Source organism: Strigops habroptila, chromosome 1 (genome assembly GCF_004027225.2).
Source record: "Strigops habroptila isolate Jane chromosome 1, bStrHab1.2.pri, whole genome shotgun sequence".
In the NCBI taxonomy this organism is placed as follows: domain Eukaryota; kingdom Metazoa; phylum Chordata; class Aves; order Psittaciformes; family Psittacidae; genus Strigops; species Strigops habroptila.
The window spans coordinates 90,242,638-90,259,154 of record NC_044277.2 but is presented as its reverse complement, the minus strand read 5'-3'; the positions used below and the strand labels follow the sequence as shown (position 1 = coordinate 90,259,154).

The following is a 16,517-nucleotide window of genomic DNA, read 5'->3' as shown; positions in this document are numbered from 1 at the left end:
AAAACATAACCCAGCACACTTGCAAATGAATATTATCAAAATTCTGCACCTGGATAATTGACTACCTGAAGTTAACTGATGGCTTCCAAGAGCTGTCAGGCAACCTCCAGTATGTTTTGCACTTATGTTTGCAGAAACTGCATAATGTAACTGCAGTTTCAGAAACAGTTGGGGGGGGGGGGGGAATTTGGGTTTTTTTGAGGTGTTTTGGTTTTGTTGGTGGGTTTGGTTTTGGTTGTTTCGGGGGGTTTGTTTATTTATTTATTTTTAATTCTGTCGAAATGCTCCTTCCAGCTTCCCTTAGAAATTTAGATTCAGAGCTAGAAATCTGTGAATAAACACAGATGGCCAGAATACTAAATGAATTTTCACATACCGTCTAGATTAATTCTTGCTGTTTCAGGCGTGACTCTCCCATCAATCACGATGGTATCTTCATTTGCATAATCATGGTGATAGTTTACTGGATTCTCTTCCTGGTCTGTAGATTCATTTGCATCTACACATTCATCTTCACTTTTATTGAAATACTTCTGTAACCATCCTGGTACAATGTTTTTCACCGATGCTGTCATTCTGCTAATGATTCCCTGCTTGAAAGAAAAAATAAACACTTGTTAATTACAGAAACACAGTCAACAGCATACACTACAATGTAGCCTTGTACACACTTTGAAGACAGACATTAGATAGCAAATATTCAGGACAAGAATAATATAGAGGGGGCTGATTCTTGACATAGGCTGTCTACACTTCTGGGACACATGTGACAAAACTTCGCCCAATATTGATTTAGTACTAACCTGTCAGTTTCTGCACTCCCCAGTGACCTTGGCAATATTCAAAATTCTGACATTTCAGCCACAGTTTACGAGAAGCTAGTCAAGTCACAAGGTCATCAGGAAATTCTACTTCTAAATAACTACTGATGCACATACTGGTTTTGAAGATTCCTCCTCTTAACACCTTCACTTGAAAATCATCAAAACCAGAAGCTCAGCAATTATTTGCAGTGATAGTGATGACCATAATAGCTGCTACAATCACTGAACTTAAATATTTCTAATTTTTCTGCTGCTGAACTGCAATATCAAAAAAAAAACACTGTTATGCTTGGAACAGCCAGAGTACCCTGAAATAGCTGTAGATGAACAGCAGATGCCTTACTACAGGACCATTAAATAGATCCATTTTGATCAAATTTCATTTAATGGTATTTTAAAGTTTTGGATCTCCAAACCTTAACATTCTGCAGCTACTGAATATATAACAGCCATTTCCATCTTGACAATCAACAGTTCATCGCAATGCTTACGTTCTATGTTTAAGCAATACTTATTTACCATTTTTGTTTAGGCAGTCACTTGTCCCCTTGATGGAGACATCATGCCCTCAAAATTTCAACACACCTTCCTGTCAAATCTCAACCCCGTGCACCAGATCACTTGCAGCATGGAGCTCCCTCCTTCTTATTCTCACTACAGCCAAAGAACCAGCTGCTAAACTCTGCAAGCTGCATGCAAACTGCAATTTCAACACTTTAGAAACTGAAAAGTAACAACAGTTAAAGAGATTTTTGCTGAACTCCATTGTCAGCTGCTAACGCATGTACCAAAGGCTCTGGCAAGGTACTTTGATATTTTTCTGGGTTTAGGCAACAAAATTTTCTAGTCAAAATAGTAATTCAGGTGTAGAAATTGAGAATATTCTTTGAGCGTGTAATAGTTACAGTCTAGTAAGCAATTCTGAAACAAGAACTCTGCTGTATTCAACTTTCCTAAAAAACATTAGCACGCAAACGAAAAAAGAAGCCCATATCACTTATTCAAGTCTCTCATACACGATAATGCAAATACCAACTAACAGGAGTTACAAACATATTAAGCACCCTTGAATCTGGAGTTAAGAAGGGAGTGGAGAAAGAGGAGATAGGGAAGGTAGAAAACAGCCTTTTCAGTTATCTTAACTTACAATTTGACATTTTTCATAACGATCTGTAATTTAATCTCGTACTTGCACAAAGACAAAATATCCAGAGACAGTTTAAACCAGACAGAATACAGAGTAATAAACACATCCATCACAATTACCATACAAAGATGCACACAACGTGCCATGCTTAGGATGTCGCTGCTATTCTACATAAATACTAAGCCTCAGCTTTCCAACAAAAACTAACACTATGTAATAACAGAGTTCACAAACAGTTCAGTGCATGGCACCAGCAAAGAGGCAGTCCCCCCACTCCACCCTCAGCCCCTCACTTCCACGTTTGCCTGAGACACTGTCCCACTTTTTAGGGCAAATATTTTGCTGTTATGAATAAAAGTGTATCAGGAACTCACAGGAGCGAGTGCCAAAATAAGCAAATGGTTAGGATGCAAACTGCATCCAAGGCAATGCTCTTTCCAAAAAGTTGACTATTACTGCATTCAGTACTGCTAGAGAGTTTCTCCGTCAGAGAATAGATATTATTGGCCATAAAATTAACCTGTATGATTCTTTTGCTGAAGAAATCTTCCTAGGACTGAAAGCTATCTGAGACTCAAGATGGAAGAAATCATAGGCATCCAGAAGAGTAACCACCCAATCATTAGTAATCCAAATGAGTAAATGGAGAATCTAGCTAGACTAATAATTAACCAAGATGACATTTTACCATCCACATCTAAAACCAGACTGGTCTGACCCTTTCTTGCACATGGCAGCCCTGCTAGCATTGTCCATATCATCAGCACTTCAAGACTAACACTGGGTAAGCTCCCAAACCAATCCAGGAGCTGGAACTCATCCAGCCACACTCTAACAAGTACTAATAGGCTGCTCCATCTGGTTTAGGCTCAGGGGAAGACCAAAAGCATTGTTCTGTGCTCCAAAATACTGCTGGCTTAGTGACAAAGCAAGGAAAAGCAAAACACATGGAAACGCACCTCCATTTTCTGTCTGCAAAATGAAAATATTGATTAAAGGCGCTGTGAAAGAACTATTAAGGCATTATGCATGAGCCACCATCAAACACAGCTCTTGCTAATAAAACCCACATCCTCACTAGAAGTAAGCCACACACCGCAGGGTATGTCCATTCTCACAACAAAAAAAAGAAAGCAAGAAAATGAGAATTTCCTTATGGCATCTCTTACCTGCCCATCACAGCTGAAAGCCAATCAACAAAGCCTTATGGTTGGACTCCTGTCCAAGACAGGCAGTCAAGGTACCACTGACCAACTGCACGTTTCAAACATGCGCACTCCTGTATTCTTGCCAGGACTTTCAACAAAGTGTCACACCTTACACTGTCTTTAAAGCTGTCCGATTTTAATCTTACCCTTTTAGTTTTCTTATTCTTCAACTTCAGTATATGTGTTTGATCACCCTTTCCCTCTCCCTGCACATGCAACACAAGCCTATCCTGTCAGCAGCAGAACACTCTCCCTACTCCTCCTGTGCCACCAGTTCCATACTTTGTCCATTCCAGGTTCCCCGGTGCTACTATCTCCCCACACAGGCATCACTAATTCTTCTATAAGGCTAGCAAGAATACCGCACAGCTCATTGATGCAAACAGATCTTCAGAGGTGAAATACAAAAGACACAGCACAAGACAACTCTAACAGGCTTATTCCTCCAGCAAAATCTGACCAAACAGCTCAAATCCCAAACTCCTCATGCCACAAATGCGTACCAGTCCCTTCCTGAACACCTTCATTCACTACACCTACACTGAACATGCTATGGCACAAAAACTCTTCTTGTTTCCAAACCCAGGTTGGAAGCAGAGGAAGTGGCACTGGCTGTTACGAGCTTTAGTGCTCGTACCAGCTCATTTCTGCAGGCCACAGAGGCACCAAACTTAGTATCGTTAAAGGGCAGTAGACGTAATCTACTGGCAATCCCAACTGCACGTAGCAGCGTTTTAGTCAGTGAATGTGTTTTAGTCCTTAACTTGACTGATTTCAGCACTCTGAGAGCTGCTGGCAGCACCAACAGTTGTCTGCTCATCTTAAGCGTGCTCATACTCTATTCTTATCCTAAAGTATTAGCAGGAAAGAAAACAAACAAACAAACAAACAAGCAAGGAAAAAAAAAACCCAAACCACAAAAAAAAAATCTGCTGAAAAGATCCAGTACTTACGAATAGATATTTACAACAGTTTTTCAAATTCCGTGCATCATCCTAAGTGTCTGCAGCTCTGCTAGATGTATGTCTATGCATACAAATACCACCACAACAGTAACTACAGTTTCAGTTACTCAAGGCATATTGCCTTGAGATGCAACTCTAAGCAAAAGCTATGTAGATAGAAATACTAAATAGTAAATAAACGTGTCGTAATTTCCTACTTCAAAATACCATTTCTTCAACAGATTTATATAAAGAAAGAAAAATCAATAGGTTATGGTCACAGTTCAACCTACAAACTTAAAAGTAGGCTACTTGACCAAAAATATTTATGGAATAGGACAGTTTTCCAAGCTCATAAGGGTCTTTCAAATAGCATGGGGGATGGTGTGTGCTGGCAGGAGTACTCAGCAATGATGCATTACTGGAAAACATCTATTTTTTGTAATTGAGTTGATTCAGTTTGAGAGGCTTAAGTAAATCCCACTAAACACCGCAAGATGTATGAAAAATACTATATATAGATTATATAAAGGTCATACACTAACATGAATTTGTCAGAGACGCTAAATATGCAACCAGATAAAAGAGCCAATTTCTGCTTCACTGTATGCACACCTCTGAAAAGCATCAAGTTTTTACCTCCAGGCCTCTCAAGAGATTTATTTGCTTCCCATTTCAAAGTTCAAGTTATTAGAACATATGAATCAGTGAGTCCTCAAAAAGAAAATTTGCACCTAACAGTGAAGTTCACCATTATAGAGCAGATCAATCTAACCACTTCTAACCATCAAAAAAGGCATTTTCATGCCCTCTCCATCCCCCACGGTTACCTCAAGCCAGCTCTGGTACATAGCAGCTACTCTCCGTACTAGCTGAATTCATTAATCTGGCAAAAAGTACATGTTTCTCTGCTGAACTAATGAGTTCAACTGGCTCACAGCACGAGAACTGGCCTGAGAGAAAGCAAGATCAGGGAGCTAGGCCGAAGAAACTGAACTTAGCCATTCTTTTAACCATCCTGTGTCTGTACTGCCATTAAAGAGATTGTCCCTTTCTCGTCTCCAACTCGCCCTTCCCTTGTGCTGCTGCTAGCACACATATGCAGCAAAGTGACAAATTCTATCAAGGCTCTATCAAAAAGATCCAGTCAAAAATTCATCTACACACTGTGGCGTTGAGGACTGCCCTTCAAGGGCTTCAGGTCGCTGGTCCAGCTTACCATGTGGCTGGGCTGCAGGAACAGAAACGGGAATATGACATGATTGTCTCTTGCAGCAGCAAACTTAGACTGCCTTAAACTAACTCTGCTTTTGCTACTTGGGGAGTGATTTCAATTTGGATGAAGGACAGCAGAGTTTGACATTTCATTTAGAAAAGAAGACAATAAAACTATGACTTAATATGAACAATATGTTCCAGGAATGCCATTAATTATGTAACATTTGAAAACAACAATTTTCTTTAAGGCAAGTGGACTAGATCAGATTTATTTCTAAAAATCATGAAGAAGGGATTATGATACCAGATGCCAGTATATTTCCTTCTCATTGCTTGAAGTGAGCCCTATTTTCCTTTGTCTAGTTAGCTTTAGAATAAACAGTGCAGGGAACTTCAGGTGCTGTTTTACATTTTGGCACTGCTTTCACCATCTGTACCCATCATTATCACTTCCATCTGAGTGCAAAATGCCAGTGTATGCCCTGATAGATAAATCAGTGCTAACCCACTAGGTTAAATCCTTGTTTCGCTGAATGGTTTTATCTCAGGTTTTGTCCACACCTTTAGTTGACACAGTGACATTACACTGTGACATTACAAAGAGCACACAAAGTACAAGGCACTTTTCTTCCTTCCTTGTAGAAAGCACTACATTAGGTTCTAGTTCATCCTCAGCACCAATGAGCAATGGGCACTGTAAATTACTGAGCATATGTTCAGTGCTACACTTTGAGTCAGCATCAAAACAAAAAAAATTTAAGATTAAAGAGAACTATTTTCACTTACAACTTCACAAGCAATTTTAAAGGGCTTCTTTCTCAATCTAGGAAGGTACTGTAAGTAGAATTACTATCTATTTATTGAAAGACTGTCACACGCAGTGTGGCTGCAGTCAGGTTTCATAAACAGTACACAGAATTACATTATTTTAAATGCTGCTTAGACTATTTTTCTTTTCCTATAAGGGAACCCTACAGTCTAAACTGATTATTTTTATTTAACAAGTACAACAATAGCTAAAAAAAACCCACAGCATCGGGATAACAAACTCTGACACAACCACACAGACAAAAAGTTTGAAGTTTTCAGAATCAGAATGATCAAGAAATCTATTTCCCATAGCACCAAATGGTCTTTATTAGGCCATTAGTACAAGTTATCAGATTTAGCATCATATGCTAACATACATTTTAAATTTAGGACTCAAATACACAATTCAGGCATTAAAGTTTCTATCTTGTAGGTATTCTCTATACAGTAAGACCTGATTCATTACAGTATTTCAATTTCACCAAACATAACTGATAATAGAAATGGCAAACTCTTCCTCTTTCCTGCATTTACAGCAAATGAGATGTTTATACACTAGACCTGTAATTCAGTCTCAAAGATAAGACCAGCTGAACTGTTTAACCTTTTCCTTGATTTACTGTAGTCTTGGAGGTCACCAGACCTTGAGGTCTAGCAGGGGAAGGAGCCAGGAGACGCTTCAAACAAAGAGTTTGATTCAAAGTACAATCACAACTAAAAGCAAAGTCAGTTCTCCAGGACACTCTGGCCCAACTCTTTCCATAGCAGAGCTACGGAGATAATAATGAACAACAAGGAGAACTCAGCAAGGAGAAAGAAAATTTTCTACAGGCAAAGCTAGTGTGTGTGCTAAAACTCTGTCAGACTTGAGTGCATGCTGCTGTCAGTGTGTTTGTATATGTTTTTCCTGGCAAAGGTGAACGTAAAGATGAACTTAGGCTTACTTCAAAAAACATGGTGGTCACGACCAAGCCAAACAATCACAAAAACACTGTAATTAAATGCAACACACAATTATGAGATAAGTTATAGAAACTCAAAGGAAACTTCACCCCCTCAGAAATATTAGTACTGTTGCCCTAATATGAAAGCTTTAGTGCTGCTGCATTTCCTAGACAAAGGGGGGAAAAAGGTCTTTTCTTGTCAAATGAAGGGGAATGTATTTGTAAACTGTCCAACAAAAACAAAGAAAACCAAATCTTACAGTTAAGATCTTTTAAGTAATAAATATTTTTGTACAGTAATCTAGGATACCACAGTGACAAACACTGTATCAGCAAGTTGCAAAACTACTTATGCTTCAGGCAAAGTCAAATAAGCTAGTTCATGCTTGCCTTCACTCAGTTTTAAGATGGTCCAACTGATTTGGCTTAAAGGCTTTAGAGAGTACTTACCCGGTCCCTTCCACCAACAAAGCTGCTGGTATAACAATCTCCCACCAGAGGTGGCGACATATAGCGTGAATAACACGACCTTCAAGGGGCTCAACTGTTAGCGAAATTACCATCTCTTTGGCTTAAAAGGTGCATTTAAATTGTACTTTCAATTAGACATTTGTAACAGGCAGATAAGACCTGTAGCATTTAGGCATAAGGACAAGGCAAGTAAAGACTTTAAAAGCAGCACTATAAATAAAAAAAATAAAATTTTAATTAGTTGGGAGTGAGTCCAGAGGAGGCCACAACGGTGATCCGAGGGCTGGAGCATGTTTCTTATGAAGACAGGCTGAGAGAGTTGGGCTTGTTCAGCCTGGAGAAGAAAAAGCTCTGGGGAGACCTTATAGCAGCCTTCCAGTACCTAACGGGGGCCTACAAGAAATCTGGAGGCAGACTTTTTAAAAGGACATGTAGTGACAGGACAAGGGGGAATGGCTTTAAGCTGAAAGAGGGGAGGTGTAGATTAGATATTAGGGAAAAGCTCTTCATTGTGAGGGTGGTGAGGCACAGGGTGCCCGGAGAAGCTGTGGCTGCCCCATCCCTGGCAGTGTCCAAGGCCAGGCTGGAGCAACCTGGTCTAGTGGAAGGCGTCCCTGCCCGTGGCAGCGGGTTGGAACTGGGTGAGCTTTAAGGTCCCTTCCAACCCAAACCATTCTGTGATTCTGTGATAAAATAAAATATGGAATGTAGTGCCAAGAGGGGAGATACCTGCCACAAGAGATCTGTATAAAGGCAAACAAGAAATATATTTAGGGCAGCTGTTCACAAAAATGCATAGACAAGTAATCTAATACCCTAACAAGTAATTAAAAAAATCTGCCTAATGGCTAGAATTTTTCATCAGAAAAATATTGTGGACACTCAATTCCTCATCATTGAGGACTTGTACTGTTACAAAAAGCACAGAGGAGTTTTCATTATGTTGTTCTAGTAGTACATACAAAGAAACATATACTGAGGAACATCTCCTTCTCTCATGACTGTATAAATATCACTATTCAACCTATTTTAGATGCACAATAGCTACACAATAAATACTGGATTGACTACACAGAACTTTAAAATGCAAAAAGCTCAAAGAGTTTTTGCAATTCAATAGCAGAAAATGACCAACCACTAAAACAACAGAAGACACTTTAAAAAAAAAAAAAAAAAAAAAAAAGAGAGAGAGAAAAGCCTTTTAGCTATTCTCTTCTTTAGGGCAACCCTGCAATTTACTCTAGATAAAATCCAAAGGCGAGACGGAGGCATTATCTCTTCCCTCAAAACCAGACAGAATTAGAGGATGGACCAACAAAAGGATTACCAACCTAGAGTAACATTGACATTTACACTGAAACAACATGTCTGTGGGTGTTCTGTGGTCCAACAGCAGCACTCACAGAACCACACAGACACAGAAGCTGTATGACACCCCAGGTCACCTACACCAACTCCCGCTCAGAGAAGGGCCAAGAACAGGTCACTGTGCCCACCTGGGTTTTGATCAGCTCCAGGGCTGGAGACCTCTCTAGGCAGTTCTTCCAACATGTTGGCTGTCCTCGCAGTTAAAAGATTTTTCCCAATATTTAATCAGAATTTTCATTTTCGCAACTGGAGTCCATTGTCTCTTTTCCTATTGCAGTGAACCTTCTAGAATACCCTTGCTGTACCTTCTTTATACTCTTGTTTATTATTTGTTCTTAAGCTCAATACACCCAGCTCTCTTGGCAACCTGATTCTTTTGGTAGCCCTCAACAAGACTCACTCCAGTATGTAAACATCTTCTTTTTGTACTGGAAAGGCCAAAATGGGACACAATAGTCCAAATGCAGCCCTAAAAGTGCTGAATAGAGCAGAAAACCCACCTCCCTCAACATCCTTCCCACATTCTTACTAATATCACCCAGAATGCAGTTGGCCTTCTTCATCTCAATGGCATACTGCTAACTCAGGTTCAATTTGCTGTCCAGCAAGAAGGTGGAGTTGTTTTGTCCCAGATGGAGGACTTAGCATTTGCCTTTATTGTGTCTCATGAGGTTTCCGGCAGCTCATTTATATCAAGATCCCACAGAGGCAGTCCCATCCTTCATCACATGATACAGTTTATGTTCCCCTAGGTTTGGTATCATCTGGGAGCCTGCTGAGGACACATGCCATTCCTTCATTCCGTGTTGTTAATAAAGACATCAATATCAATCTGCGAGAACCTCTACTAGCAATCAGCTGCCACAAGAAGTTTCTGCTGCTGATTTGACAACCCTTTGAGGCCAATGGTCCCACTAATTTCCCAAGCACTTTACAGTCCACCTGACAAGTCTGCATTTCACCAGCAGGACTACCGGGATAACATGGGAGACCATGCTGAGGGCCTTGTTAAAAGTGCAGGTAAACCACATCCACTGCTTGCCCGAAGTCCACTGAGCCAGTCATCCCACTGCAGTATGAATTTGTTACACAAGGGTACGGTAGCCCACATGTGCACCCCTCTGAAATAGCTCTGCTCAAACTTTTTTAGGCACGCAAAGACGTTTTGAACTCTGTCCTCTCACAGTCCTTCGAATCAGCAGCAGCTCAGTTCCTCCACGGCAGGGGAGCAAGAACCGGTTCTAATTACTGACTGGAGGAATAAATAACTCAGAGGAAGTGATGTGCTGCCAGGAACCAAAGGCAATTTGCAGTGTCCCAGCTAACACAGTCTATTTCATCTGCTTTTTTCCTCTCCTAAAGTACCGCTCACTAATACTGTTTTTCTTCAACACTTCACAGCCTCCAAGGCTGTCATGACAACACTTTGATAGACAAAACCCAAAACATTAATAAAATGCTACAGCAATCATCGTTCCAAATTCGTTGTACCGCTGGCAGTACTGTTAGCCTAAATGAGAGAAAATTGTCAATATCTCAGCTTAAAAAGTTCTTCCCAGCCAGAATACATTTCTGTTTCCGGTAGCAGTAGAAAGCCAAGTACCGCATTTAAACATCTGGTTCACTACTACAATCTGATATTGCTGGGAAAGAGACAAAACCTCTGACATTAACTACTAGCTCATTCATTTAAAACAAATCTTTAAATTAATATTAAACATTCCTTCAAATCTATTCATTTTAGATTAATGTGCTAGCCTACGACTAAACCAAAACAAGCAGAGATGCATACAATTATAAATACAACCACCTAAGCAAGCTTCTAGGTACAATCCTACTGATAAAGAGTTAAACCAATACAATTATACTCATGTTGGTCCCTATGGACATTCTTACAAAAGGTTATTTAAATTACTATTTTCCTGCTTCAGGTTTATGAAACCTTACCTAGTTTACATTACTCAACGTGGTACTCTAGGAACTCTTTAGCATATGAGTTTCATAATTTCCTCCTAAAATAAACCTGGTGGTTTATAAGATTCCTTCTGCCCATTGCCTGCAGTCACCGCCCAACAAGAAAATGCCATGCATACTCCAAACAACAGCTTACAACTGGCCTACCTTCAAGACAGCAGCAGGTGATAATGTAACAATTAAGACATTGCTGCATAGTCTGAACTCCAGATCCTGTAGCTATTTCATCTGGGAAGAATCTCCCATGATTTCTCAAGTGACTTTGTGAAACTCACCAATCCAGACAGGACTTTCATGACCAGGACTAGCGAATATGCCTTGCAGGGGCTGCCTGGTCCCCTCTTTCAGGTAATATCCTGACTACATCACCGCAAGACCAACTACAAACATGCAGAAACTCAGGCTGGTTTCATCAAGGAAAACATCTTTAGATTGTTTTCTTGTGTATCCTGTAGCACATCTACATTATAAATATGCACAGGCAAGCACACATATAAGGAAAAAAAAAAACCACCAACAAAAACTTATCGCTCCACAGCAGAAGTTTCAACCTAAAAATATTATTTCTAATATCAAACAGCTCCAGCCTGAAGCTTACTTTTCAGGTTATTGTTTTTTCTCACACTCAAATCTGCTTGTATGAGCTTAAAAGTCCAGGTGAGTCAAAGTTCCTGGACATTTTCATTCAAATGCTTAATTAAAAATAACCAAAACAAGTGGTTTTAAGCTCCTCTCATATAAGTCACATTTAGAAACTGTGAAATCCATATTACCTGAATGAGAATGGCACTATTCCAGGCTAAACCAGTGCATACACAAAAAAGCACAAAATTAAACATAAAATTAACAACTGGAATACACACACACTAAACTAGAAGCTGTTTAATAAGTCAGCAAGGTAAATACTCATCCCAATAACACATTCATACCAGTAATCCCCATCATCAGCCTACCTACATGACGAGGACAAACCAGCATTTAGAAGCCCCAGGGCCACATCCGGAAGATGAAACTCAGATGCGAGACACAACAGCTCCTTGCTTGCATACGTTTAGCCCTCAGAGAAGCCGTAATTTTAACCCAACTGCCTAAGCTCCTTACACAGTACAGAGAGAGGTTGGATATTGCAGCATGAGATGGCTGAGTAAATAGGTAGCACGCTAAGCGCAGTGTAATCTAAACTCAACACATTCAGCGTGGAGCTGTCAACACTTAGCAACTAGGAAAGTACAGTCAATGCGGAGGGACTCCTCAGTTCTACCCCCAGAATGCCCAACACAGAGCTACAACAGAGCTCTTTCTGAGATGTGATTCCCACCCCACAAACCTTCACAGTGGGTGAGTCTATACCATCTTTACTTAGCAGTGCTGCTACTTTCTGCGTGGTGGTTTAATAACATTGCTGCTGACAGTGCGCGTTTTGTAATGCAGGAGGGTAGCTCAGAAGTGAAAATGCCATGGCTTAGTTCCATCACGACTGGGGAACTCTGTAGCCGTATCACCACCTTCCAGAATACGCAAGCTGCAAGTCAGAGTCTTCTCTTCCAGGCAGCGTCTGTTTACCTCTCCTATTTAAGGCTGGTTTTTAAAAAGGCTCTAGATTTAAAAAAACCACACACACAAACATAATGATGCATGGCTCTGAAGTTTAATGATCAGGCACTTGGGGAGAAAAGGGCAGAAAATATTAGGCTTTGCATGTTTGCTCCAAGGAAAATCTAACGTAAAACATCTTCTGAAATCAAGGATCAGAGCCTGCATGTCCCCAGCCTTGGAGAGCAACATCTTCTTAGACATCCTCTTTCTGGCTCAGTGAATCATGCTTTCTTTTTCTGGATAGTAACACAGCTTCAGCCAGGAGAACTGAAGACAACACACAGCTTGGCAACTGGGATATTTGCCCGGAAAGTGGAAAATGTAGGTTGATCCCTCCAGGCAAAAAAGGCATCTGAAGCAGGGTCTACCACATTCTGAACAAATGCTTCAGCTAATAGTCATTAAAAAGCAGCAGCAGCAACACCTCCTCTTCCAACTGTCTTCTAAAGCTGTCACTGTACTTTATAGCAGACTAACTCTGCAGCACACGTCGGGCACGATCGGAGAATTCTCACCTGACTGAACTCCCCAGGAGACTATAGCAAAATAACAACATCCAGAAAGCAGACAGTCATGAGCCAGGCATCATGCTCATCACCTTTCATAAAAGTGGAAAAAAAAAATCAGATGTCCTAACAACTTTAAGGCTATTACCTATACTGAGTACAGTGCTCCGGCACCTTCGGAGCTCAGTGAGAAGAGACCGAGGGTTTTCAGGACTGCAGTTTTGACCACACGCACCTATAATAGTCCTATTAAAGTATTTCTATGAATCTACTTATTGATAATAGTTAGGAGGATCAGAATCAGAGGTATAACCTCATATGTCAGGACTGCATTAAGCATTATCTTGTCTTCCCAGACTCATTACAGAGAGACAATCAACACTAAACCACAGAATACTTCTGCAGAGTGGGCATTATACTGAAAATAGAACACTTGTCAATTAATTCCAATTTAAGTTATCTATCTACCCAGAGCTCATCTTTTACTGTAATGCAGGTTAGTGAGCTGCAAAGGGTTAAAAAGCTATCCATTAGAACAAGTGGGCCTGTCTGACATCTATCAGTTTGCCTATTTATTTAATCATTACAATTGCTCCCCTCTCCCCTCCCAACATATTACTGTTAATTTGAGCTATGTATTTGATTTGCAGCATCCATTCTCTGGGCAGAATCCCACAGATCTCCCCAAACACGTGTCTGCTTTGGCACATTGTTTAAAAAAACCTACTGGAAAACGCGCCGAGGTAACAGACAATGGAAGAGTCAGAAAACCATCTACACTGATCATTTCAAATTCAAGCGTAAGGTTTATCAGCTACCTACACAGGATCAACACAAGCGAGATACAGCAATTTCAATGTTATTCCAGCATTCACATAAGAGCTGTTGACATCTGCTCTATAAGTGCAGCGATCCTTTGTATGAAGAGTCACCGTGCTAGCTTTACAAGGACAACACTGCTGTACACCACTATATAAAAGACTAAGTGTAGCACTTCCCAAATAACAGAAACTAATCAAGCAACGACTCGTGCATAACACTCCCTCAATTTTGCATACAATACTCAACCCTCCAGCTTATGCTACCAATGTAATAACGTAAAGGTTTTGGCTGAACAGTCAACCTCAGGTTCATAAGTAGACGTGGAAGTCATTTCCAGATCACTGTCTCTGGGCATCTTGCAATTTCTTGGCTAATGGCAGCTGGGAAGGTCTCTGCTTCCTCCCCCCTCCAGCCACTCTAAATGGCATGGGATTCTTTTTTGTGCAGCAATTTACACTAGTTTTTGTTATCTGTCTACTCTGTCCTACAATACAAAGGAGAACAAATGCCTTATGAATTACATCTCACTTGCACTGCATCAGCATATTCAGACACAGGCAAGAGGCTGAAGAAACTACCAGATGCAGACCCGAGGGTTCTGCATGCAGCATCCCACAAAAAAACAGCCGAGGATGCCCGACTCAAACTCATTTGAGATTTGAACTTTATCAAGAAAGGCAAATCTTAGAAGCGATGCGCTTAAATCTGAAGAGTAACTACGCCTAATAACCCAGCATTAGTTTGACGGGGGGGGGGTGGTGGTGGTAACAACTCACTCTGAGACGGGTGCATACAGACAGCAGGCACAGTTTATTCTTCCGGGTGTTCGCCCCGGGGTCGTTAAGGAACCGGACAGCCCAGACACAAAACCCCGCGACCACCCCGCCGAGGGGCGGCCGGCCCAGCGCAGCGGCGGGGCGCAGCGCGGAAGAAGGAGTTCCCAGCCGTCGCCTACCGCCTTCGCTCCCTGCCGAGCGGGGGCATCTCCCCCGGCCCGGCGGGAGACAAAGGGGAGGCGAGGATCCCCCCGCGGGCCGGGGCTGCCGGCGGAGCGGGAGCGGGGCGAGCGCCCGGAAATCCCAGAATCCCCGCGGCCCCGGCGGGAAACCCTTCTCCACCCCCCGGGCCGCTCCACCGGGAAACCCCGGCCCAAACCCGCGCACGTGTGGGGACGGGGAGGGAGGAAGGGGGAAGGAAGGGGAGGCTCCGCCGCGCCGGGCCTGCTCCCGCCGCTGAGGGGACTCAGGGGAAGGGGCCTTCCTCCCGCCGGGGGTGACCCGCAGCCTCCCGCCGCCGCGCCTCACCTGCTTACTCCTCGCATAAGGAGGCTTCGCGGCGCCCAGGTGGTACCGCCGGGTCCGAATCTTGCCGCCGCCGACCCCTCCGCCGCCGCCGTCCGAGGCCATGATGGGATCCGGCCCCTCTACTGCCCCCTTCCCCCCCCACCGCTGCCCCGGCCCCGCCGCGCGCGCGCGCCGGGCCCGGCCCCCGCCCCCGCCGGCCGCCTCGTGCGGCCGCGCTCCTCCGCTGCGGCCCGGCCGCGCTCGCCGCTCCGCGCTGCCACCGCCTCGGCCCGGCCCGGCCCGGCCTGGCCGCCACGCGCCGCGCGGCCTGGCGCTGGGGGGCTCCGCGGCCTGCCCCTCCCCTCTCCTCCCCGCCGCCGGCTCGCTCGCGCACCGGCGGCGCGCGCGCGCGCGCCTTCCCTCTCACGTTCCCCTGGCGCTCCCGCGCACGCCCTGCGCCCGCTCCCTCGCTCGCGCTCCCGGGCGCCGGCCGGCCCCACGCCGCACCGCACCGCACCGCCCCGCACCGCCCGCTCGCGGCCGAGCCGCTGCACCCCTCCCCCCCGCTCCGGCCGACCGACCAACCAACCAACCACACAGCGTCCGCCCGGGCCGCCTCGCGTCACCACCCCGCGCGGGCTGCGTCACAAGAGCGGGACCGACCGGCAGCCCCCGCGCGCACGGGCACCGCCCGCGGGAAGCGGGAGGGGCCGCGCCACAACGCGCCGCGTGAGCGTGCCCCCGGCGGGCAGCGCCCCCGCTGGGCTGCCGGGGCCCGCAGAGCGCGGCGGGGGGGGAGGAAACCCGCCACCAGGGCGCGAAGCCCGGAGCGGGGCTGTGTGGCGGGGTGAGGCCGCACCGGGTAAGCCTTGGCAGCAGCGCTCCGCCGGTGATACCGCTCCAGGGACGCAACGTACCCACCCCCCGTCCGTGCCGGCGGAACGCGGGCCGCCCCGGGGGACGCGGCAGGGAAGGGTTGGAGCCGGCGCGGGGAGATGGGGAGCCAGCGGGACAAGCGGTGTTCCCTCGGCGGGGTTGCGTGAGCAATGCAAGTGAGAAGCTGCAGGTCAGTCGTCGCTCGTTTTTGGCGGATTGGAAGCAAGTGGGGATAAACAGCTTCAACGCAGCTTTTTTCTCCTCAAAACAAGAGGAAGACTTCGTTTCTATTACAAATTGTCAATATGTAAAAGTAGTGGTGGGTGGGTGTGTGGTTTATTCTGCTAAAAGTTGAGGAAAATCTTACAGCTCTGCATCTTACGAGCATTGATCCATCCTGGTAATGATGGAGCAGAGCAGAAAACCACAACCACCTTCCCTGAGTAGGAGTCAGTAATAGTCACAGAATGTACCAAATATTACTTGCATAGAGTGAGACAGGTCCTTACCAGTTAAAGACAGAGCT

At 44.2% G+C, this 16,517-nt stretch overlaps 1 protein-coding gene across 8 annotated transcripts in view; it reads right to left on the bottom strand.

The window, feature by feature from the left end:
• Nucleotides 1-15,685, bottom strand: part of NUP153 (nucleoporin 153) — a 45,855-nt gene extending 30,170 nt beyond the window's left edge. For 4 of the 8 annotated variants that reach the window (XM_030506254.2, XM_030506300.2, XM_030506272.2 and 1 more), the window contains exons 1-2: nucleotides 15,137-15,253; nucleotides 377-593 (exon numbers count right to left, since the gene is read on the bottom strand). In XM_030506254.2, the coding sequence (XP_030362114.1) occupies nucleotides 377-593; nucleotides 15,137-15,238 (319 nt within the window). In that variant the 5' untranslated portion in view covers nucleotides 15,239-15,253. Of the gene's footprint in view, nucleotides 1-376; nucleotides 594-1,343; nucleotides 6,074-15,136 lie in introns of those variants that run through there. The other 4 variants (XM_030506280.1, XM_030506273.1, XM_030506264.1 and 1 more) reach the window with 4 other exon arrangements.
• Between the last annotated feature and the right edge of the window lie 832 nt (nucleotides 15,686-16,517).